Raw genomic sequence first — 26928 nt, 5'->3', positions numbered from 1 at the left:
AGGAGACTTGGTCAACACATATACAATATACAGATGACGTATTATAGAATTATATGCCTAAAACCTGTAATTTTACTAACCAATGCCAACATAATAAATTCAATCCTATCTAATAAAAGGGTAATATGCAAATCAACCATCACTCCGTCACAAAGATGGCAGTGCCCAGTCCTCTCAGCCCTGCCAGAGTCCATCAGTCCTGGGGGGGACGGCCACTGAAAGTGGGCAGCGTTCGGCGCCCAGCCTCAGATGGACCTCTGGGCTGTGGAGAGCCTCTGGGCAGCGGGTGCGGAGCAGCCAGGCCCTACAGAGCTACTGGCTCACAGATTCGTGTGCAGGGCTACTAAAACATAAAAATTCAAAACAAGCTGCACTCAAGGCCTTTGTGTAACCTTTAGCTGCCTAGTACCCTAAAGTGCCATGTCTTAAATGCTATCCTTTCTCCTTCCTCAGTTTACCCCTATCAAAACTTCCCTTCACCCCAGCTGGTATAGCCCAGTGGTTGAACATTGATCTATGAACAAGGAAGTCATGATTCAATTCCTGGTCAGGGCACGTGTATGTGTGTGTTGTGTGTGTGTGTTGTGTGTGTGTGTGTGTGTGTGTGTGTGTGTGTGTAGAGCAAAATTGGCCCAAAACAACTGTACACATGCACACAGGTGTGTAGGAGGCAACCAGTCGATGATTCTCTTTCATCATTTATCTCTCTCTCCTTCTACTTCCTCTCTGAAATAATATTAAAAAAAAATTCCTTTGTCTCAGAGAAGGAAGGTTAGGGCACCACTTAGTAGTTGAATCTCAATAGTACTAGTAAGGTGATATGTCAATGATCAGGTAGTAGACATCTCTCTTAGAGACTTGTGTTCTATGACACAAACTTTAAACTCTCAAGTTAATCTCTAACTGGTAGAATTTCAGGCAAAATAACTGAAAAATAATAAATAAAAAGCCAGATTGTAGGTATATGTTGTCTACGGTGTTAACTTTCCAGGTAGGCCTTACTGAGTGTGTGTACAGTTGTTTTGAACCAATTTTGCTTTTCATGGCTTTTATCTAAAGCTAAACTCAGAAATTCTCTCGGATACCATTGCTGTTCTGGAGACCCCTCCTCACTAACTCACCCAGTGACAGAGGGGACTTTGCAGGGCAGTGGACGGATGGAAACATACATAGAGAAAAATATGGCATACCGGAGTGTAATATCTAAAGTAAGATTATTACTGTTCATAATATATATAATATACTTTAGGTAAGTTATGTTATAAAAATATACAAAATCTTGTAAGAAAGAAAATTAGAAACGACTAATGCTTGATAATTCTCTTTATGTCAACAGACTACAATGAAACCAGTTTTTGACTAAGTTCCATCAATTTTTTTTCATTCTCTTTGACTTTCTCTCCTGGTCTTCTGCTATCCTTTCCATAGGTCGCTTCTTCAGCCCCTTCATTTTTCTGGTTTGTAGTTTGCTTAGGTCTTGCTTCTGCATATGAATCCTTCCATAAGTTGTACCAAAAGTATCCTGGGAGATATTTTTCTTTTTCTTTGGCTATGGAAGAGAATATATATATTTAACGGTCTCTACTATCATGAACTAGCAAAAAATAAAATAAAATAAAAATCTAATGTACAACTACATTACCAATTTCCACTAGTGAGCATCCCTTCAATGCTATAGTCTATAGTCCTTATCAACCTTTCTTCTCAAATTTAAGTGTCCACAGAAATCACTTGCAGGTCTTGTTAAAATGCAGATTATAATTCAGTAAGTCTAGGGCAGGACCTGAGATTCAGTATTTCTAACAATTTCCTGGTAAATTGTCAGACCCCACACTTTGATGCCCAACATGTCTACACTAACCTTTAACATGCATTGAGAGAATTTCCTGTGTTTAGCTTAAAGAATTGTTACTATCATATCTTTATTGGCATTCCAGAGATGTCATCATTACTTGTCTTTTAAAACCATTCAAAAGCCAGAACACTTTTTATGCAAGCACATCCTGTGCTCTAATTCCCCAGTCTTCACAATACCCAAAAGGATTTTCCTTTTGGCTGAAAACTGGCAGCAACCTTGGCTACCAGAAAGTTCTTAGCCACACTTGATCCTGGTTTCTGCAACTTGTTTATTATCCTTTGTGGCTGGCTTATTTGCATCTTCCTTCTTTTCTTGGCTCTGGGAGTCTGATTTTATCTGTTATATTGATCTCTTTAGGTATGCCCTTTAATGTAGGCCACAAATCCTCTTTGGAAAGAGTGAAATATACAATCCAACAGTAACGTACTTTGAGGGCTTTTGGCATTTTCATGGATAACTTATAAAGGTCATCTGAGGCCAGATGTGTCCTCCTCAGCACCAGGTCCAATGAAGGTCCCATCTCTTCCAATTCAATCCGTGGTGTTCTGCAACCAGACTTCTTCAACAGCAGCCTTTGTGAATAGGAAAAAGGAAATGTTGCTCCGACTTTGATAAACATCCTATCCCTACCCAGTATCTTTGTCCAAGAGAATTACAGGCCCATAAAATGACGAGAGAAGAAAAAGAGGGAAGCATAGTAAGGAAAACCCAAGAGAGCAGCAAATACCAGGAAGTGCGTGTGCAAAAACTCATTACCAGCCTTTGGGCCTTAGGTGCGTCACATGCAGATAGCCTATACAGTCCACCCATGGGGGTGCATTTCTGGCCACAATAGGAGTCACAGTGATAAATACGCTGTATAAGACACAGCAATATACAACTAATTGAACAAAGCCAAAGAAGAGGGTATTGTAAGCTTAGGGTCCCTAGGTCTAGGATTTGTAAAGAGCTGAAATGTGGTGGTTGTTTTTTAAAACTATACTGACATTAAAAGATAAATAGATATTAAGAAGAAATGAATATAAAAAGATAAATGAATATTAGTATGGGACCTGAAGGAGCAAACACAGGGAAAAAAGAGCCTAAGAGTCCTTAGGCAGCCATTCTCTTTATATGGTTCCAAGAGGAGAGAGAGAGAATGTCTGTCTCAGGCTCACTAAAGGGAAAATAGTTTTAGAAGCTAAAGTTGGCTGGTTTAAGGCATCTTCCCAAAGAGCCAATACCAAGCATACAGGAGCAGCGATCATTTGTCATATCACACATACTTCTGCATTTGTATCCACATTTTCAGTACCTCCACATAAACCATATGTATAATGCTGAACTTATATCAAGATTAGTATCTTGGTGAACACATCAAGAAAAAAATGTGTTAGTTGACTACTTAAGAAATCAGGGAAATTACATAGAAATTTTCAATTAAAAAGTTTTCCACCACTGCCCTATTGTTGCTCAGGTGCCGCTCAGGTGATTGGGCACCACCCCATGCACCGAATGGCTGTTAGTTCCATCCCCCGTCAGGGTACATGCCTGTGCTGTGGGCTTCATCTCTAGCTGGGGGTGTGCAAGAGGCAGCTGATCGATGTTTCTCTCTCTTCATCTCTTTCTAAAAAATACCAAATCATCTGATTTCTCAACAGAAACTATGCAGGCCAGAAGGAAGTGGCAAGAAATATTCAAAGTGATAAATAGCAAGACCCTACAACCAAGATTACTCTATCCAGCAAACCTATCATTCAGAATTGAAGGGCAGATAAAGAGCTTCACAGATAAGAAAAAGCTAAAGGAGCTCATCATTGCCAAACCAGTATTATACGAAATGCTAAAGGGCATTCTTTAAGAAGAGGAAGAAGAAGAAAAAGGTAAAGATAAAAACTATGAACAACAAATATATATCTATCAATAAGTGAGTCTAAAAATCAAGTGAATAAAAAATCTGATGAACAGAATAAACTGGTGAATATAATAGAATCAGGGGCATAAAAAGGGAGTGGACTGACAATTCTTGGGGGTAAGATGTGCAGGGGGTGCAGGAAGAGACTGGACAAAAATCATACACCTATGGATGAGCACAGTGGGGGGTGAGGGGTAAGAGCAGACGGTGGGGTGGGAACCAGGTGGAGGGAAGCTATGGGGGGGGAAAAGAGGAATAATTGTAATAATCTGAACAATAAAGGTTTATTTAAAAAACTATAAATAAATAAATAAGGCCACAGGCATAAGATGGAAAGAGACATTAAATTCATGAGTGGAAGACAAGAACAGAACACATGTTCTGATAGACAGCAATGTGTCCAGAAAGCATTGAGCCTATATGAAGACTTCAGCAAGGGATTCCCTAAAACAAGTACACCAAACCATTTACTGCAAGTAAGGGGTAGTTACAGATTCAGGAATAGGTTTGGACTGAAAATATAAAAATTACTGGAGAGCCACATCTGTTCATGAAAAACTAACAAGTTGTGTGGGGCTCGCTGTGGGGTCGAGGCGGGCGGGCAGGCAATGGCGGGGGCAAAAAAACAACAACTAACAAGTTGAAGAAGTTTATTAGGGTTCAATACTTACTATCCTCGGTTTTAGGCACCTACTTGGAGGATATTGGAACATGTGACCCATGGATAAGGGGGGACTACTGTACACATTTTAATTCCAGGCTTTCCTATCTCCAACCAAATATCCATTGCCTAGAACTTTTATATCATATGCCTAACCTCAGATCTTAGCCTATAAGCTCTAAAGCAAAAGTGACAAGACCATACGGAGGGGAAAGGAGAGGGGTAGAGAGTTAGAAGCATCGATCAACTTCCTCCTGCACACCCCCAACTGGGGATGTGCCCACAACCAAGGTACATGTCCTTGATCGGAATCGAACCTGGGACCCTTCAGTCCCCAGGCCAATGTTCTATCCACTGAGCCAAACCAGTTAGGGCAGTTCCTTCCTTTTCAAATGGGCTCCAGCTATTAGACATGCTAATTGGTCATTTCCATATGCTTTTAAATATTATTTTCATACTTCTTGAGAAAGACTGGCATTACCACTCTTGTTCAAATCATAATTTCCTCATTGTTCTGCCTTGCATATCCCTCTCTTCTGCTGAGATTCTGTTCTCCTTATTTAAACCTCCTGCCTAATAAGTTATGTCTGCTTGTAAAGGTATGCTAACACTTCCTGTTTTGCTTACGTAAGACATAACCAATTTATTTATCCCCATAAGACATAACCAATGCCATTGCAAAGACACACGTTGAACTTATTAAAGATTTTGTTTCATACTAGGTGTACCGGTTAATAACGCAAATTTTTCAATAGATGGAGTTACACATACTGTTAATATATGTTGATATATACGCGATTTGATATGTATGCTATTTTGTTGTATTGACAACAAGCTTCAAAACTTCATATGTCTAATTTGATGAAGGTGTTAACTTCATAGATATTTTTACACTTAAAAATGTGGAATTTCGTTCCAAAAAAAAAAAACATTTGCAGGAAGTTTTAATTCATTACTTTATTCTGAAGAAAAGTGCTGCTGAAAACTTCGGGAAGCTTATGGTGAACATGCTCTATCTCAAGATACTTGTGAACACGGGTTTACATGCTTTAAAAGTGATGATTTTGATGTGAAAGACAAAGACGTCCAGGTCAACAGAAAAAGTTTGAAGACCAACAACTACAAGCATTACTGGATGAAGATGTGTGTAAAACTCAAAACAACTTGCAGAAAGACTAAAACGTTGGTCAGCACACAATTTCCAATCATTGTTCACCATGAGATTTTTTCAGTTATTATTATTATTCATTTCATTTGTATCCTCATAGTCTCATTTAACATAAGTTTTCAAAAAAAAATTTATGTCAGTGATTATTTATCTTTTATTTCTTGTTCTCTAAATAGGGGACACCAACTTTATAATAAAATATACTCTTAAAAGCTCCAAAATCAATTTGGGAAACTCAAACAACATGTTTAAGGGGCTTTCAAGTTTAACAAGCCAAAAATGATTATAAAATCCCTAATTATATTTTATAATCATGTGGACATTTTATTGCATTTGCTTCTATTATTGCTTAAAGGAAAGGAAAATGAAAAAACAAGTGGTGGTAGTATTAATCATATGGTAAGAACTGAATATCTCTAACTCAATACAGTTGAGACAAAGATGGAAATTACTAACAGAAGACATGAATATTTAGTTTCATTTGGATGCTCACTGGACATAAGCTGGTAAATCACTTATCAACACTAAGCTGCTGGCTTTCAGGAAGCCCTGCCAGGCCACAGTTCACATAAACATCACTCTGAAGTTGGTGTTCAAAGGCAGGCGGTCTGTCGGAGTCAATGTACTCTCTAGGAAAGCCTGGGCTCTATCAACTCAAAAGCACAACTGTACCATGTCAGTAAGCTTTTTAATAAAAACAAAATGGGCTTGGTTGGATTTAGACTGTGGTGGGGATAAGGGCAGAAGGCCTAGGCTGAAGAAAGAGGGTAAAATTAATGCAGGCACTGAATCTTATTTAGACTCTATTTTATACACTCGGGGTTTGATATCTGCTTTGATACCTGCCTAGGTCTTGGGGCTCTAAATCTAGTCAAGAAAATTAAGGAGATACTGCTTAAAGGTAGGGAGGGTCAAGACAGTATTAGTAGCCTGGCTGGTGTGGCTCAGTGTCAATCTATGAACCAGCTCATGGTTTGATTCCTGGTCAAGGCACAAGCCTGGGCAGCCAATCAATGGTTCTCTCTCCCTTCCTCTCTGAAATTAATAAAATGTATATTTTTTAAAAAATACTGCATTAGTGCTCTAAGCTCAGAAGGAGTGTGGTGACAGGGCAACAGGGCCCTGGAAAAGCAGGCTTCAGACAGAAGTGAGCAGGAAGAATGACAAAATTAAGGCTCAGCACAGAGCGACCACAAGCACTCTAAACACACGTTTGGCCCAACATCAATTCTACGTCTGAGCTCTAAAGAACAGTCACACTAAAACACTAACCATGGGAATTAACAAAAACATGCTAAGAAACACACTTACTTATAGCTTCGAAAGTAAATCTTCCCGTTCAGTGCAGTGAAGTGTAGGACATACTCTAAACCAGCCAGGCGTATATTTGATACTGTGGGGCCTCTGAAAAAATCTAAAAACACAGATTGTTAAAAAAAGACTAACATTCTCTTTCTTTTCTAATGAAATCTTTATTGCTGCAAGTATTACATACTAGTATGTCCCCTTTTCCCCTCCTCCCAGTGACTCCTCGTAACCTACCACCATCCCCATCCCAGGCCATCACCACCCTATCGTCTATGTCATGGCTTATGCATCTATGCAAACAAGTTTTTCGGTTGATCTCTTCCACCCACCCCGTACCCCCGCCTTCCCTCTGAGATTCTACAGTCTGTTACATGCTTCTATAAGACTAACATGCTTTTAAAATTCAGTTATAAAGAGCTGCATTCTAAAAGCTCGGTTTTGTACCAATACTTTTCTAAAAAGATAAGATAGCATAAAGCTAATCCCTCAAAAATGTCTGACTGTTCCATCCAACCCCTCTACTAATCTCATGACTTTATTTTCTCTTTAGTTTATTAAGCCATTTTTATTTTTCAATTTTGAAGTTCTTCCTCTAAATGCTCAGCATAGAAGTGTGTCATATTTACCACAAATATTAACGATCATAGCATAAAATTTTAACCTGTAAGACAGCAAATTTCTTTTTTTTTAAATTCTCACTCAAGGATATCATTCATATATATATATATATATATATATATATATATATATATATATATATGTAAATTGATTTTTTACAGAGAGAAAGAGAGAGAGATAGAGAGTTAGAAACATCGATGAGAGAGAATCATCGATCAGCTGCCTCTTGCTCACCCCCTACTGGGGATGTGCCCGAAACCAAGGTACATGCCCTTGACCGGAATCAAACCTGGGACCTTTCAGTCCACAGGCTGACGCTCTATCCACTGAGCCAAACCAGTTTCAGCTCAAGGATATCTTTTACAATGATTTTTAGAGAGTGAACGGAAGGGAGAGGGAGAGAAGAAGAGAAACAGATGTGGGAGAGACACATTGATTGGTTGCCTCCTAAATGTGCCCTGATCAGGGCTGGGGAATCAAACCTGAAACCCAGGTACATGCCCTTGACCAGGAATCAAACCCACAATCCCTCAGTAAAGAGGCTGGCATTCTATCTACTGAGTCATAGCAAATTTCTATAAAAGGCTATTAAAACACTGACTGTTAAAAATCAAATGAGGGCCGAAGCCGGTTTTGCTCAATGGTAGAGCGTCGGTCTGCAGACTGAAAGGTCCCAGGTTTGATTCCGGTCAAGGGCATGTACATTGGTTGCGGGCACATCCCCGGTAGGGGGTGTGCAAGAGGCAGCTGGTCGATGTTTCTCTCTCATTGACATTTCTAGCTCTCTATCTCTCTCCCTTCCTCTCTGTAAAAAATCAATTAAAAAATATATTAAAAAAAAAAATATATATATATATATATATATATATATATATATATATATATATATATATATATATATATAAATCAAACGAGGCTTTGTTTTATAGTGGAAGCGAACAACCAAGAAAATTCTAACAGGAAATCTCACTTATATGAACAAAGAATAACAAACTAAGTTGTTAAAGACAGGAAAGAACCAACATCAGTGATTAGACTGGTTTTTCCACAGATTGATAATCATACCACTGGGGCACATACCACTGGGGCACGTAAGATGATTGTAAACGACATATAGGCAGATATAGTTTACTATGTATTATTTACTTTATCATGTATCACTTTTCACTCATGGTAGGAATATAAAGTTTCTTTTTAAAAGGGGGAGTTAACTTAAAGAAAATCCCCAGTAAACAGCACTATGGATACTAACTATACAGATTTAGCTAAAGTTATGAAGATAAGCACATGAATGAAAGAAGTCTGGAAAATAGCAATCAAGTTTCGTCCCTCCCTTTACTGCTCAGAGGATCAAACCCCAAGGAGTACAAATGGAAATATACGAATAATATTTAATAAGAAAAACCTGCCCGGCCGGCATGGCTCAGTGGCTGAGCGTCAATCTAAGAACCAGGAGGTCATGGTCACCTAGTCAGGGCACATGCCTAGGTTGCAGGCTTTATCCCAGTGTAAGTTAGTTGTGCAGAAGGCGGCCAATCAATTATTCTCTCTCATCATCAATGTTTCCATCTCTCTCTCCCCTCCTCTCTGAAATCAATAAAAATATTTTTTTTTAAGAAAAACTTATACATACGTTTACCCGGCTTAATTACTTAGAAAGAGTTGCCTGAAGGCAGCTGATGGAGTGAACAGGAAATCTCACTCTCCCAATCTGTAGTCCCCAGTATTTTTCTTCTCTTCCCATTAGGTCATAAGATGGAAATTATTTCCATGTGCAAGGACATATATATCTTTTTTATTTGCCTTTCTTTCCTTGTGGTTAACTAAAAAAAACACCACAGCACAAATATGCATGCACTTGCCCTAACCGGTTTGGCTCAGTGGCTGGAGTGTTGGACCACCGATTGAAGGGTCCAGGTTCAATTCCAGTCAAGGGCATGCACCTTGGTTGCAGGCTTGATCCCCATGAGGGGGTATGCAAAGGCAGCTGATAGGTTTCTATCTCATCAATGTTTCTAACTCTCTATTCCTCTGGCAGGGGAGGGTGTGGGGAGGAGGGGGTAAAAGATCAATCAAAGGACTTGTATGCATCATGCATATAAGCATAACCAATGGACAGAGACACAAAGGGGGTTGGGGGGAGGGGAAGCCATATGTACTACTATTTATAACACTTTAAACAATTATATATATACATTTAAAAATATATGCACAAACAAAAAATATGCATGCATATATATACACACCACCCTTCCCTACTCTGCCAAACAAAAACTCCTCAGGAATACTTTTATCAACTGAGTATGTACTTTTTCAAGGTATTTGATTTATAAATTTTGATCACAATGAAAATTTGATCATAATGAACAGTTTTCACACCAAAACCTGACTCTCCTACAGTAGCCAAATTAATAAAGCCCCATTCCTTGTTGTGGAGGCAATACTAAAGTCAGAGTTGTTATGGGGAACAAGATAATGTATATTTCAGTCTCCGATGAAATAGCTTTTGTAATGCAAAACTTACAGGCAAATGTTTTTTCCATAAGTTTCTTTTTTTCTTAGTATGTCTTTTTAAATTGATTTGAGAGAGGGAGAGAGAGAAACAGCAACAGGCTGCCTCCAACACACTTCCTACTGGGAATCAAGCCAGCAACACAGACATGTGCCCAGACTGGGAATCTAACCAGCAACCTCTTGATGCATGGGATGACACTCAACCAACTGAGCCACACTGGCCAGAACTGTTTTCTCCATATGCTTTTAAGGATGAAAGGGCAGGGGATAGGAGGAGGGAGAAGAAATGAAGGTAGAAAGTTTTTAGAGCATGGACCCTTACACACCACATACTAAAATTAATTCCAAGTGGATCATAAACCTAAATGTAAATCTAAAAATAAGCCTTTAAGAAGAAAATATAAGAGAATAATCTTTGCAATCTTGGATAAGCAAACGTTTCTTAAACAAAACACAGTAAGGACATACCAGTAGAGGAAAAAAATTATGAGACTTCCCAAAAATGAAATACTTCTGCTCTTTGAAAGATATTGTTATAACAAAAAAAGGCAAGCCATAGAATGGGAGAAAAATATTCAAAGACTATATATATCTCACATAAACATAAAATTTCTCTCTCTCTCCTCTCTCACACACACACTCCAACCTTATTATTCAATAACTAGAGGCCCAGTGCACGAAATTCATGCACAGGTTGGGTCCGTAGGCGTGGCCAGCAATCAGGGCCAATGGGGCCAGTCTGATTAGGGCTGGACCAGAGAGGAGGTGACAGTCGCCGGGCGGGATGTGAAAGGAATGGACACCTGACGCCAATGCCCTGCCACCTCACAGTCCCCCCACCTCCCTCACCACCATGCGGGCAGGCGGCAGGCCAATTAGGGCCTGCTGTGGAGAGGGATGGAGCATGGGAGGTTGGGTCCCCTTGGGAAAGGGGCTGCGCCCGATGTGACCCACCACCAGTTCCCCATCCCAGCCCAGGGCTGGCCAGAGGGAGGGACCACAAGAGGTTGGCTGTGGGAGCACACTGACCACCAGGGGGCAGCTCCTGCATTGAGCATCTGCCCCCTAGTGGTCAGTGCACATCATAACAACAGGTTGTTCCAGTTGTTCCAGGAGCTTAGGTTTTTGTATATAGAGATAATAAGACTAAATACCGAATTTAAAAAAAACAAGCCAAGATTTGAATGCACACTTCACCAAATATATATGAACGGCCAATGAGCACATAAAAAGATGTTCAACATCATTAGTGATTAGAAAATGAAAATTAAAGTTACAATTATACCAATACTTTATTTTGTAGGTCTGACTTTGGAAACACGTTACTATCAGTATACAACACCCAATGGTCTACCAAGTATTGGCAAGGAGTGGAACAACAGGAGTTTTCATAAACCGATAATGGGAATGTAAAATGGGATAATCTCATTGGAAAGCAGTTTGGCAGTTTCTTAAAATGTTAAACACAGACTATTCAAATCACTACCATTCTATTCCTAGCTATTTACCTAATAGAAATGAAAGCAAAAATCCTGTATAATAAAAGACTAATATGCAAATTGTCCCCTCAGGACAGTCTTATATTACCTACCTGGGCTACCCTACAGATATTAAATATTAAAACACTTACCAATAAGAAGACTTTTTAGCCTTCTGTAGTCTTCTGTTACATCAAAATCATTACCAGCAAATATTAACATGGGTTTTGTTCCCTCAGGGCATTTACTATTCTATGAAAGGAAAAAATTTTACTATATAATTATCAAGTCTAAATTATTTATATGCTGATTTTAAAGTAACTGATTCTTAATATGTAATTAATTTATTTTTAGATTTTCTAAACTGTCCTAAAACTATGTCTATGCATGCTAATTTTAGACTTAAAACCAGAGTTGGGATTTTTAAACTTAAGAGATTTTTATATTAAAAATAATTTTTCATTCTACTCTCTCACATTGCCAAATTAATATGTGGTCAAAGAATGATATAAACTACTTGTTAACATTATTCTATGCAAGAATAAAATAAAAATCTAAACTTGCTATTAAAAAAAAACCAAAAAACAAAAAAAAACCAACCCAACATAGCCCTCTAATAGCCAGATTCAAAATAAAGTAAATTTCTTTGAATTATTTGTCCTGCTGTGCCTTTCCTACTATATCACATAAACAATGTTTTTAAATAAAAGTTCAATTAAACTACCAACTAAACATTTACATGGGAACCAATAATTGTATACAAGCTATAGAAAATATGTGCTAATCCTTACTCAGCAGGGTTCAAGCCCTTACTGGAAAAATTACTTTGTCCAGTTCTGGATTTTTTATACCAAGAAGAATGTGATGTAAGTAGTAAGAGGATTTACATTTAAAAGCCACTAAAGTGAAAGAAAATTAAATAGAAAAAAAAATCTTTAACTGAAGGATTAATTTATAGAAGAAGGTAAATGGTTACTGGTCTGAGCTTCCCACTGATTCTAATACCACTCCTCTGATATCAATCAAGATTAGCCGAAACCGGTTTGGCTCAGTGGCAGAGCGTTGGCCTGCGGACTGATATCAATCAAGATTATCCAAATTTAGCAGGAAAAAAAATCCACAGAATAAAATAGGACAAAAAACAAATAAACATCCTCTGCTGTAGGATCAGAAGTCACCTGCTGCTTCCCTGTTCACCATGACCACTCTAGTTGGCATTCTCTGCTTCCAAATCCTGAGACTTAACTGTCTATACTTAGGAAATGTGCCTAAGCTGTCTGTCTGATCCAGGGCCTAAATGGACTTTCCAGATCCCAACACTCCACTGTGCTCCATCTGTCCTACCTGACCCTCCTACTGCTACTCCTAGGTCCATGAGGGCTATTAAGTACTAAGAGAAACTGAGGCAAACCAAGTACAACTTTGGCTTTCAAACCATTCTGACCACAATGCATGGTAATAAAAAATATTATTTGAAGCCATGACCCAGTATACACATCATAAAAATATAACTAAACAAGTTATGTGAAACAGTACTTATCATGTAGATCACTGATATTTTTCACAATGTGAAAACCCTGAACTAAGAAACTACAACAAAGAGCTTTATTCCAATAGCCTGAAAGGTACTAAAATTCTAATATATAAATCTATGATATAGTATACTAAAAATACTATAATTGTGAAGTCCTTGAATAACCTTTTAAATTAAGTGTTTTTAAACAAAGATAAAAATTGAAAAATAATTCTTATAAATTACACACAAACTTTTCAAGTAAAATATTCCCAGGAAATTGTGACATATTTTATACTACTAACATAAAATCAATTAGCCTTAAATTTTAAACATCTCACTCATTAACGTTTATTTTATGCAGAAACACCACACCTAGCAGTTTGGCCATCTTAGAAAACAGGCACCTTGAATAATCACTCTGTTCCCTGGTAGAGTCTAATCTAATGTTGCTTAAGAGTTAACATAGGAATGAGGCTTGGCAATTAGGCAAGTGAGAAAAGAAATACCTAGTGAAAATGCCTTAAAAATGAGGAGCCAGAGTAAAGGAAAATTAAATATGAAGACAAAGTAGAACAAAGAATGCAATCCAAAATAGACTAAAAATATAAGCTTGTAACCAAATAATGGGTTAAAAAGTGAAGGGCTGACTAACAGTCTGTGCAGGATTGCCAATATAAACATACACTCAGCGATTAATGAATTTTGTAATTATTGATATGCTCCATGAATAAAAATTTAGTATTTAGTTTAAATGGTTCTTGTTAAGAATGACACCGGAGCCCTGGTTCAATGGTTAGAGCGTGGGCCCACAGACTAAAAGGGTCACGGGCCTGATTGCCAGTTGCAATCACGGGCCTGGGTGCCTCAGTTGCAGATTTGATCCCCAGCGCCAGTCAGGGCACATACGGGAGGCAACCAGTCAATGTTTCTCCCTCACATTGATAGCGCTCTCTCTCTCCCCTTCCCTCCCCTCCTTTCTCCCTTCCACTCTCTTTCTAAAAATCAATGGAAAAAATACCCTCGGGTGAGAATTTTTTTTAAAAAGGAGATCCAAAGCCCTGGCTAAGAGCGTCGAAGTCAGCCTGTGGACCGAAGGGCCTGGGTTTCCCCAGTGTGGAGAATACAGGAGGCAGCCAAACCATGATTCTCATCATTGATGTTTCTATCTCTCCCTTTCCCTTCTCTAAAAATCAATAAAATTATCCCTCACTGGTTTGGCTCAGTGGATAGAGCATCAGCCTGTGGACTGAAGGGTCCTGGGTTTGATTCTGATCAAGGGCATGTACCTTGGCTGCAGGCACATCCCCAGTGGGGGCTGTGAAGGAGGCAGCTGATCGATGTTTTTCTCTCATCGATGTTTCCAACTCTCTCTTCCCTCTCCTTCCTCTCTGTAAAAAGTCAATAAAATATATTTAAAAAATAAAATCAATAAAATTATATTTAGAAAAGAGAGTGAGACCTGAAAAACAAGTTGTGGTCCAGTTTACAAGCTGCACAGTGAGAGAAGTAGTTCTTTGCTTTGGAAGTGAAGTGGAAAGAGTAGAGGAGTTGGCGATAGCCAACGCTCAAGCCACTAACTGGTGACCAAGCCAGCAAGCTGGCAGGGGTGGCAAAGATAAATGGGGACATGCTGCTCAACTCCAGGGATTTGTGCACATCCCCAAAAAGAGACTGTAAAAAGCGATGGTTTCCACCATAATAGAGCATCACCTTTTACACACTTTCCAAAATGCCTTTCAATGTGTTATTTTCAGTGATAAGCATTTTCACATATATTCTCTCACTGGTGTTGTTATACCTATTTAATACTTAATTGCAATTGAGGGTCAGGGAAGCAACTGACTGTATCAGGTCACAAATCACCTAAATGGCTATGGCAGGCCTCAAAGCCAAGTGTTCTGCCTCTAAATCCAATCTCAGGCCACTGTTCTATACCATACCTGAAGACACTGGATTAGCTAAGGGGGATCTGGTAAGAGCCTTTTCTCAAACCCACAGGAAACCTGGAAGGCATGTCCTCTTTAGAGAGGAGGTTGGGGAAACTATTTGTTATATTTTTGCTATAATTCTTTCAGTATATCATGACCATCAAAGCAAAAACTGAGAATTATCTAACTTCCAATTACAAACTCCAATATCCTTTCTTCCAAAGTCCTTGAGTCCTAACCGGTTATACATTTACTATATATCTGACTCTAAGTCACCAATGGAATTCCTCTCAGCTTCAATCTCTAATTCTCTATAATAGGGAAAATAATTTCAACCTTCCATAGGTAGCTATGAGGTCTAAGTAAATCATGTATTTGATGGAATAGAATAAGCCAAGAAGCAGAGTTCCGAGGAGACAGAAGTCCAATTTGGACCCAGGAGCTGAAGTAGGATAGTTCTCTTGCCTCTCTAAGACTATTTAATATTTTCTGTTTTTCAATCCCATTCAAATAAAAGAGACACAAAGATGCAAGTCCTTAAGGGGAGGACTTAAATAGCAATTTGTTAGCTAGGAACCAAAATACTGTAGGACCAGTTAAAGCTTCCTAGGTTTGGAACAGGGCTCACTTTGAAAATGCTAGTATTTCTGTATTCTATAAAATAGATGCTGTGATAATGCACAGAGAGGGGACAGCATTTAAACCAGGGGCGTAGACAAGAGTTAGTAACCACTTTAAAGGCTAATTACTAGAAGACCCACATGTGTTATATAATATAAATATATTCCACTGTTTAAAGTAAAGGTAAAATGAAATTGTACTTTTATCTTAGACCACACTAGTATAAAAACAAAGTTCTTTCTTACTTAAGATACCAAACTATTATCAACATTCTTCACCACAAGATGTCACTATTGCCCAAGAGAAACATTACAAAATATTTCTTATTTTGATCAGTATCTTACCTTAATATCTTTTAGAGAGACAAATTTCTCAATACCTAATTCAATCATATCTAGTACATGGTAGTCATACATACGACCTAGAAGGAAAACACATTTTTTTGAGCATTATTTTCCCCAAATAGCTTATCTTCAATGTTCAAAACATCCCAATATTGGCCTCTTTTCTTTCTTCTTATACCCTTGAAACAAGTCTCTCTTTAAATTTTCAAGGCTACCTAGGATAGATTGTTGCAATCTTAGTTCTGGAAGGGATCTTTTACAGAAGAATAAATAAACACCCACAGAGGGTTTGCTTGCTTAAGCCACTGAACATGCCAGATGATCTCAAAACAGCCAGGCAAAAAAAAAAAAGCCAGACAAAGGTTTGTTTTTTCAAATGTGTCCATTAAACAGATATTTATTAGGAAAGGGTTAATCTATGCAGCTAAAAATACTTTGTTGTGTTTTGTTTTTTTTCCTAACTCTAATACTATAATAACTTAGGATTTATATATAATACTGACTTCGGATTTATATTAGAAAAAAATCTACAGCTTGAGGTAGGGTAATATTTATATGCCCATTCTTTCTTTACCTGAAGACTGGCAGACAAAACATTTTTATTCAAAATTACATGGGAAAAATACTAGTGTAGAGCTTACTAGTTACTCCTGAATCCTCAACATCATCAATTAACTGTCACAGAAGTGACTCTATAAATACAAATACTAAAAAGTAAATGACACTTACCTATTACTAGATTATTTGGTCGCTTCTTATTATGGGAGCCAAACATAAATAAAGAACAATCTGACTTCTTTGAAAAAAATTCCTATAAAACCAAAAAAATTCCATTTAATCAATGAATATTAAATATAAGAAACTTAAGAATTCTGCCTCTGAACTAAAAAAAAGTGTATCAGTTTTGTGTTTTGTTTTGTTTTTCAGTAGAAGTTAATGGAGATTTAACGAACTATATGAAAATAAACAAATTAGAAGGACTTTATTTCTACATTTAACTTCAAATTTTCTGATTTTGGGGATTGTAGGGAAAAGATGTTAAGTTCAAAACTAATTTTTAAAAACTGCCAAAACCGGTTTGGCTCAGCGGTAGAGTGTCGGTCTGCGGACTGAAAGGTCCCAGGTTCGATTCTGGTCAAGGGCATGTATATTGCTTGGGGGCATATCCCGGTAGGGGGTGTGCAAGAGGCAGCTGGTTGATGTTTCTCTCATCGATGTTTCTAGCTCTCTATCTCTCTCCCTTCCTCTCTGTAAAAAATCAATAAAATATATTTTTTTTAAAAAATATATATATATATAAACTATTAGGTTAATAAATAGAGACCATTTATATTTTTAGCTAGTATGCAGTTATTTTGAAATAGCACACCGAGTATTTTATTTGCTAAAGAAATGCCTTTACTCACAGGACATTACTACTATCATCAATCAGAATGGTGATTTTAGGTATTTATAATTGGACTCATGAGCTTACAATGTATATATCTACTTTTCATTACAACTTCATCCACACAGGAATCTTGCCCTAGATTCTCTGCACTTACCCAGCTGTGACTAGTTCCCTTTTGTGTACCCGGCAAGGGCTGACTGACAAACCTATGTTGCTCCTGCCAGGAAGAAATTATCTCTCCCATTTGGCTCTCCAAAATATTGACTTCATTACAGATTTGAGAGGAGTGGAACAATTATCCTAGACAGCTCCTTTTATACTGACTGATATACATGCTCACTACATCTCACATAGTTTGACTGATTACTGAGATGCCTAATCTCAGCACAAAAATTACATTCACTGTGGTCTAGTATTGTTGAGAAACCTTCTTAATGACAAAACATTAAAGAAGAGATAAACTATCATAATCCTCAACCTGTTTTTTTTTTTTTAAGTATAAAGGGCTTTTATTATTTGTAACATAGGCACAATTATTTGAAGTTAATAAATTTTTATTTAAGGAATTTCACATGTTCTGAGTCCTTCCACTGCCTTAGTTCCTACTAAATTTGAGTCTTAATCCCTTTTTTGTGCACAGTCCAGTTGTCATTCCAGTCAGTCCACAATCCTTCTAGTTGAGCTTCTTTGATCTACATTTGAATATGGACATACTGCAAAAACTCTCGCCTATGATCGTTGGGAACCAATTTCTCCAACAATTTACTTTGGGGCCACGGTTAGGGTCTGAGCAGATGGATCTGCCTGGTTTTTTCATTTCAGACACCCTCTAAACATTAAGTTCAAATCATCTTCACTCCTAAGCTATCACCCCCTAGAACAGCAAAGATCTTCGGGATATACAAAGTACCTAAGATTAAAAAAATTAGATTACTAGGTCTTTCACAGTTTTAGCAGCTGTCTTGTAATTCCTTCCCACAGATCTAACACACAGTTCTGTGAATAAAGGAAGCAACATGTATTTACTCTATGCGGCGTTTCCAACGATCTCAACTTTTCTTTATTGGTTACAAGACTCCTTAAGATGTGGGCCCCTACTTTCATTATCATCCATTCCAGTGTTTATTACCTATCCACTCCCCATGCGGAAGACGGAGTCAGAAAGTCCAGGAATTCTAGCTCGGGCATTTTCAGTGGGATCTGGTCACCTTTCTGAGAATTACTCTTATCATGAATACATCAGGGACAGTAACACCTCCTGCAAAAATCTGCAAGGACTACATGATTTGTCAGATGTGACAGTACCTTATACTATGTCTGAAACAAAGCAGGTGTTCAAAAGTGTTTTTTTAAAGGCCAAGTCAATAAAATGCATTCTTAAAATATTTCTTAATATTCTTATATTGTGACTAACACCCCAAGATTTCCATAATTACCTTTAATATACATATAATATCGCTATTACTCTTCTCCACAAAACCCACTTTTTGGTAAAATTCTAAAGCAAGGGTTGTCAAATTATGAGCAAAAGGTTAGAGGGTGAATATTTAAGGATCTTTATAGCAATTCAAGTAGAGTTCCTTGTTCTAAAAACACCCAAAGTCAGATTTTTAAAAAATCAAACTTGCTTTATAAAAATATTCATAACAAGCTTCTATTTACAATCCATGAATTATGCACTTAAAATGTAATTACATTTTTAAAAGTTCTATCAACAGACTGGCAAGAAGTTAATATGTACTCGGTATAGTGAAATGTATTCTCATAGACATATTTGAGTATAACAGTCTTATTTCCCCTCCATTTACATCAAAATTCTCTCCTATAGGATGATTTCTAATTTTAAAAACTCATCTACGAGTACCAAATAAATTAGTCTGAGTAATCACAGCATCTCTTAAATCAATTTCCATACTTACCAATGATGTCTGATCCTCAAATGGTCTTGTAATATTTTTCCTAGAAATATTTTTTAAAAGGTGAGACTAAATTTAATAATCTTAGTAAGTAATTTGCCCATGACAATTAACATATAAGCAAATAAAATTTTACATTCAGTTGATGAAAAAAAAGAAGCTAGACAGATATTCATGCAAATATTATGTGTCAGGCACTGTTCTAAGAGCTAGAGGTACTATAATATCTCAAGAGTCTGTAATCTGTCTTGCTTTTTCTGGATCTTACATTCTAGTGGAAATTTTCAACAATTTCAAAAAATAATAACTGACAAACCCTTGATTGCATCCTTGCCCTGGGATTGGGCCAGTGGCAGCTATCACTCAATGGTACAGAGAAATTGTTCTGTAACATCATATTCTCATTGTGTCTTTCTCCTGTTTTAACCTTAGGCTCTCTTCCTTTTCATCCTTTGATATATATATATAAAAATAATAATAATAACTGACAAAAATAAAATAGGGTATTGTGTCAGTGTGAAAAGTGGAAAATTTGAGCTGAGACCTGAAAAATGAAAAGTTAGCCATAGAAAAGTTTTCAGGTTAAGAATACTGCAGAAGCCTGCCTGGCTGGTGTGGCTCAGTGGTTGAGCATCAACCTAGGAATCAGGTCAGGTTTTGATTCTCAGTCAGGGCACATGCTTGGATTTCGGGCTTGATCTCCAGTTGGGGGCATTACAGGAGTAGCAGATCAATGATTTTCTCTCATTCCGGTAAAGGGCACATTCCCGAGTTGCAGGCTCGATCCCCATCAATGAATCTCTCTCATCATTGATGTTTCTATCTCTCTCTCCTTCGCCCTTCCTCTCTGAAAATAATAAAAATATATTTTTTTAAAAAAGAAATCATGACTTACTTTTTATACAGAACGCCATATGGTTTTTTCAATGCATACTGTAAGAGAAAATAATTTAAGGATTTCAAAACAAAACACTTTCTTTCTGTAGAGCAGAGGTAAAAATAAAACATTAAAACAGTCATTATACAGGATTATTCTAGTCCCTAAATCTTATTCTGATGTCTTCTGCTTGGCTACCTTTTGATCACTTATAACAACTTTTAACATAAGCTTAATATTCTAATTTATTTATTTATTTATTTATGGGGATATGCCCGTAACCAAAGTACATGCCCCTGACCGGAATCGAACCCAGGACTCCTCAGTCCCCAAGCCGACGCTCTATCCATTGAGCCAAACCGGTCTCGGCGTTAAGCTTAATATTCTAATTTAGACTGACCCATCCTAATTACAATTTTCTATGCTCTTTCAATAGTCTACCCAAGTTAATTGGCTCTCTTTATTTCTTTAAATTCTACTACGGTACGTTCTTTCCAGGCAAATAATTTGAGAGTAGAAAGAAGAGCAGAAAACCAAAAAAAAAAAAAAAAAATCCTATCAGGAAATACTGATAAAATTGAAATAATACCTGGAGATAAGAGAACTGAGAAAGTCATAATGATGACAATCAGAATACTATTGGGTTAGAACATAGCCCTTTAAAAAGCTCCCGTTAAAAAGCTCCTGTTAGCCCTAGCTGGTTTGGTTTGGTGGTTAGAGAGTCAGCCCTCAGACTAGTTCTATTCCAGTCAGAGACATGTATCTCAATTGCAAATGCTAACTGGAGGCAACCAGTTTATGTGTCTATCTCACTTTGATGTTTCTTTCTCCCTGTCTCTCCCTCTCTCTTCTACTCTCTAAGAAACTCACCAGCAAAATTTATGTCTGTAAGCCCTAACACTTATGATTCTTGACCACTTTTCCCTGCCTTAGTGGAACAGACATTACTACCCATTCAAGAGTTATCAGTATGAGTGTTAACTACTGTAATAATCTGCAATATTGTGCTGTTCTTAGAGATTACTTAAATATTAGGTCATTGTGTTGAAAGGATTTGGAAAGGACCCAATGAGCAGTAACCCATTAACACAATGACATTCAAATACCTGAACTGACCGTTGTAGTTAAACAAGCACAAGCAGTTTAGTCAAGTTTAAGATCTATTCAATTACTTACTTGATTTAATGCAAAGAATCTATCTGTTGTGCTCAAGGCACAACATCCATATAGATTATGCCTTTCATTTACTGTTAAACATTTACTGAATATTTATTGAGCACCTACTATGTGCCTGAACACTGGGCTAGACATCAAGCTATAGAGATACATAAAGTTTTTAACTTCACTATCTAAATTATATGTCTTAAACTGAACATATCACTTTCCCCATCCCACCCCAAAATATGCTCCACATGATACATTTTTAAATTGGCATTATTGCTCATCAGACATCCAAGCCAGAAACCTGGTTAAGTCTTACTCTTACTCATGCCCAAAATCTTCTATTTTCAACATCTATTCTCTCTGATCATCTCTTTTTCATTGCCACCACAGGATTCCAAATGCTCTTTATTTGGTGACAGCAAAGACTTCAATAGTTTCTGACATTTGCTTCAACCCTCCCTAGTAAAGTCGATTAAAAGGATCATCTCTCTTAAAATCTTTCAATGGTTCTACTGTTCCACTAAGCTTTCAGAATAAAGCTCAAACTACATGTTATTATTTTATCCTGCCTATTCTAGTTTCATCTAGCCCACTCTTGTTTTGCCATCCCAATTTTTGTAGTTCCCCAATCATCATATTCCTTCACACTTCTTTGAACAAGCTTTTTCTCAGCTTTGAAAGCCATTCTCCTGCCTCCTCGATCTTGTTCCAACTCTGCTTCCCATCCCACCCTGGGCATGGCTCTAGAATTTTTACTTGTCTGTCTCCCACTAAGCTCACTGAAGAGAGCTTAGTGTTTTATCTAACTACTAGAGGCCCGATGCACGAAATTCGTGCAAGGGGTTCGGCCCTCGCAGCCCCAGTTTCACCCGGAAGGTCGTTTGGCTGTCAGGTCTAATTAGCATATTATAGTTTCATTATTATAGATAGATTAATCCCCAGCATCTAACATAACTGGTGTTGGTGAAGGAATATATACACTTTACAAATTAGATCAGTATATTCCTTAAATGTAAATAAACCAAACTTTAGTAATTGAAACCAGCTGCTTTAAGGAAAACCAGTATTCAGTGCTTTGGCAAGGCAAATAACCTCCAAATTGAACTTTTCTTTAATGTTAATCATCCTTAAGGCTAACTGATCCATATATTTATTTGGACACCAAATAAATACATGTTTGGGCTAACTTCAACACTCTACCTGAGATATTCCGGCCAGGGCTCAAAACTATTTTAAATATAAGTATATATACATACCACATCTTTAAGTACTTGTGTGACTGCTGAATTTGCATTTCCCCCTTTAATAAGCATGGCATTTTTAATATTTTCACTGAGTTTTGGTTCTCTCTTCTCAAGGAATCTCTTGGCTCTTTTCGTCTTGGGCTTTCTGTTCAGAAAAATCACAATTTATAACAACTTAAAACATTTTCCTATTATAATCTATAACTTGACTAAGGTGCAAAATCTTAAAAATCAAAAGAAACATTACATGACATTTATCAGTTAGGATTCCACCCTTAAACAAAATCTCATTTTTTAGGGAAATAATTGGTAAAAAAAAAAAAAAAAAATATATATATATATATATATATATATATATATATATATATATATATATGTATATGTATATATGTATATGTATGTATTCATTTATTAACGTTAAATAAGTTAATTTTATTAGCTTTTGTTCTTTTTTAAAAATTAAATAATTATGTTTGAAAGTTTAACTTATGCCGAAGCCGGTTTGGCTCAGTGGAAGAGCATCGGTCTGCGGACTGAAAGGTCCCAGGTTCGATTCCGGTCAAGGGCATGTACACTGGTTGCGGGCACATCTCCAATAGGGGGTGTGCAAGAGGCAGCTGGTCGATGTTTCTCTCTCATCGACGTTTCTAGCTCTCTCTCTCTCTCCCTTCCTCTCTGTAAAAAATCAATAAAATATATTTTAAAAAAAAAAGTATTACTTATGTCCCTTTTCCCCCATTTACCCGTTCTAGCCCGTTTCCACCGCCCTACTTTTGTTTGTTTTTTAAAGGCATTCATTTTAATATTTCCAGCATTCTTTTTTAAAAATATATTTAATTTATTTTTTTTAATATATTTTATTGATTTTGTAGAGGGGAAGGGAGAGAGATAGAGAGTTAGAAACATCGATGAGAGAGAGTCATCAATCAGCTGCCTCTTGCACACCCCCTACTGGGGATATGCCCGCAATGCCCTTGACCGGAATCGAACCCGGGTCCCTTCAGTCCCCAAGCCAACGCTCTATCCATTGAGCCAAACCGGTTTCGGCTAAATATATTTTATTGATTTTTTTTTCAGAGAGGAAGAGAGAGGGATAGAGGGTTAGAAACATCGATGAGAGAAAATCATCTATCAGTTGCCTCTTGCACCCCCCTAACGGGGGATGTGCCTGCAACCAAGGTACATGCCCTTGACCGGAATAGAACCTGGGACCTTTCAGTCCGCAAGCTGATGCTCTATCCACTGAGCCAAACGGGTTTCGGCCCAGCATTCTTTTATTATTACTTCTATTATTACTTCTATCAAAACTTTTCTTATTAAAGGCAAAAGAATACTGTTGCTATTTTTACTCCATTTCTTTTTCAATATTAAAACAGTCAAACTATAACTTGTAACCTAACACAAAGAATTGCACACCAACTGCTGGTAAACGTGTGGGCTGTTACTACATACAAGGAGGCTAATCATTGCATATCTTTCCTCCAGGTTTAAGACCACAATACCTGCCAGGAAGTATACATTATCCCACTTCAACTTCACTACTGAAATGTCACACGTTACAGTCACCAAAGGGAAATGATTAACACTTTTATAGAGTCACTCTATTAAGGCTTAATCTTCACCAAGACCCTATGAGACAAGTACAATTATAATCTTCAATTTATAAATGAGGCAAGTTGGCCCAGGAGGTAGTCTGCCCAGAGTCACACAGCTTATAAGTACTAGGCAACTTCAAAATGAGTTAGATTTTAAAACTCATCTAGACCAATCACCCTTCAAAATACAAAGGGAAAACAAATCCATTATTCTGATTTTATGATGTGACATAAGTAGAATGCTTTTATACTTTTCTGTTCAGAAAAGGGGCTTCTCCTCTGCTTCCACTACAGTGAGATCTTGCTTTCCCTACAGTTCTCTGCAATCTACTGAAAGAATTCCTCCTCTCGCTGAAACCAGTTTGGTTCAATGGATAGAGTGTCGGCTTGCGGACTGAAAGGTCCCAGGTTCGATTCCAGTCAAGGGCATGTACCTTGGTTGTGGGCACATCCCCAGTGGGGGATGTGCAAGAGGCAGCTAATCGATGATTCGCTCTCATCGATGTTTCTAACTCTCTATCGCTCTTTCTTCCTCTCTGTAAAAAAATCAATAAAATATATTTTTTTTAAATAGAAAATAAAAAAAAAAAAAAGAATTCCTCCTCTCTTTAACTGACCTCCCCTCCTTCTTCCAGGCTCATGGACTCTTCGGGAAGGAGGAACACACTTCCGTTTACCATGCATATTTTAAAAATTCTCCTCCAGCTAAATGTCAAGCACGTATAAAGCTTCTAATCTTCTACTGGTTGATAACAACATACACATTATTTATTAAATCAAATCAAGAGATATTTGGTGTGTCTATATAGCAATATAAATGCTATATGCTCTACATTCAGTGTGGACTGTTACTTCTCACTAACCAGCAAGAACTTAAAAAACACCTTTTATGTTTTATTTTCTACTTGTCCCCCAATCAGACTGTAAACTAGTCTTACTCATCTTTGCTGTCCCCAAACCTAGAAGTATATGCATTTAAGAAGCCTCTACGTTAATGACTAAAAGAAAAATTTTTTGTTGACATGTTAACCCAGGTAAATTGTAAGAAAACCACAGCAAATAATAGCAGAGCTATGTAAGAGACCAACAAATACTGTTCCCATGGATCTAAAACAGACATCACTCGTGATAACTCAGAAGTATACGAGAGTGGGAGGACAAGAAGACGCCAATGAGCATTTTTACGTGCTGCAGCAAAGGCTTTGCGTACATTCTCGCAAATAATCCCCACAGTTCAACGGGGTATGAATATTTTAGAAAGTGAGACTTAGGGAAATCAAGTGGCCCAATGTCACAACGCTTCAGCTGGCGCGCCCGGCTTGTCATTTGGATCTGTCAGACTCGGAGGCCCGTGCTCGGCACCCCGCTTCTCCCCCCTCGCTCGCACGTCGGAAAGCAGAGCCTTGCCGCCCCGCTAGGACACAAAGCGGCGACCCCTCTGCGCCACCTCCGCCCGCACCTGCCACGGCGGGCTCCCCGCTCCCCGCCGGGCACCACCCGGGAGACCAGGGCTAGCGGGCCCCCGGGCCAGCGGAGTGAGGATGGAGAGGGGTACCGGAAGCGGGGTGCAGGGGCCACAGCACCCCGCCCTCCGCAGGGGCCCCTCTGCCCTGCGCTCCCCGCAGCAGGGAGTCGGCGAACTTACACAACCCGATCCAGAGCGTCCATCGCTACCGCACCCGGAGCTGCGCGAACACACGTGGATCGTGTGATTACAGTAAGACTGGTGGGTGCCCGGAAGAGGCGGGACCGGAACCTGCTGTGACGTCACTTCCCGCGGCCGCCGCGCCGTGGATGCCGGGAGGCGCTGGCGGCCTTTGGGGGCGGAGTCGCGGTGTTTGCTGGGTGGCGGGGTTTGGCGGCGCTGCCGCCGTCCCGGGAACTAAAGCTCTAAGTCACAAGGCGTCTAGCAGCTTCACGTGCAGACCTGTGTATGTAGCCTGAGCCACATATTCGGGGCGCAAGTGTTATTCCTCTAGGGACCACCCAGGGGCTCAGGTGGTCGCTAAAAATATCAATGTGAAATGTGCGCTATTGACTCCACTGTGAGATCAGTGAGATGAGTCTACCTACCTACCACATGGAAGGTGTGCATAAAATCATACTGCTGATTATGATTTTCCCCCAAATATGAACATACCATTAAATTTGCCGCTGTAAAGTGGTAATTTCAGTGGTTTTTAGTATACACAAAAGGATGTACAACCATCACCACTATCTGAATCCAGAATGTGTTATCTTCCCAAAAGGAAACACCCACTTTTGTAAGCCAGTGGCACTCTCCCTTTTCCCCTTCTGCCATCCTCTAGCAACCAGCAATCTATATCTCCATGGATTTGCATCAATGAATTCATATAGTAATATGCGGCCTTTGTGTCTGGTTTGTTTCATTTTGCATGATCATGTGTTCATGTGCAAGGTTCATACATGTTGTAGTATGTACCAGTAATTCACTTCTTTTTTTGAGGACTGAATAATATTCCATTCTATGGATATTCTACACTTGTATAGCCACTCAAAAAGTTATGGGGGAGCATTCGAGATCTTGTTTCCATCATGTCAGTTTGGCACAAATAAACTCATAAAATTCTCAAAAAAATGTATAGACATTTGGATTGTTTCCAGATTTTTTTGAGTATTTGTATTATGAATTACGCTGTATTGAACATTCTGTACAAGTTTTTTGTTTGTTTCTATCTCTCCGTTTTCATCTCTGAAATCAATAAAAAGTATATATTTAATAATAAATTGGGAGCATGGAATCTGAATAGGAAATAAGCTTTTAAGACATGACAGTGAGAATCTTATTTTGAATTTGAGAAGACTAGACCTCT

At 38.1% G+C, this 26928-nt stretch overlaps 1 protein-coding gene across 1 annotated transcript; it reads right to left on the bottom strand.

The window, feature by feature from the left end:
* Positions 1 to 1307: 1307 nt before the first annotated feature.
* RPF2 (ribosome production factor 2 homolog) lies at positions 1308 to 25864 on the bottom strand. The gene is made up of 10 exons (XM_084889899.1): positions 25740 to 25864; positions 22512 to 22644; positions 20110 to 20147; positions 19218 to 19257; positions 16638 to 16719; positions 15909 to 15985; positions 11652 to 11751; positions 6893 to 6995; positions 2286 to 2430; positions 1308 to 1549 (listed from the first exon to the last, which is right to left on the bottom strand). The coding sequence occupies exons 1-10, from the start codon at positions 25760 to 25762 to the stop codon at positions 1370 to 1372; spliced, it is 921 nt and encodes a 306-aa protein (XP_084746025.1). The 5' UTR covers positions 25763 to 25864; the 3' UTR covers positions 1308 to 1369.
* Between the last annotated feature and the right edge of the window lie 1064 nt (positions 25865 to 26928).

This window comes from Pipistrellus hanaki, assembly GCF_964339955.1.
Source record: "Pipistrellus hanaki genome assembly, chromosome: 7".
NCBI lineage: Eukaryota > Metazoa > Chordata > Mammalia > Chiroptera > Vespertilionidae > Pipistrellus > Pipistrellus hanaki.
Note: the sequence above shows the minus strand (reverse complement) of the source record. Positions and strands in the feature narration are given on the sequence as shown.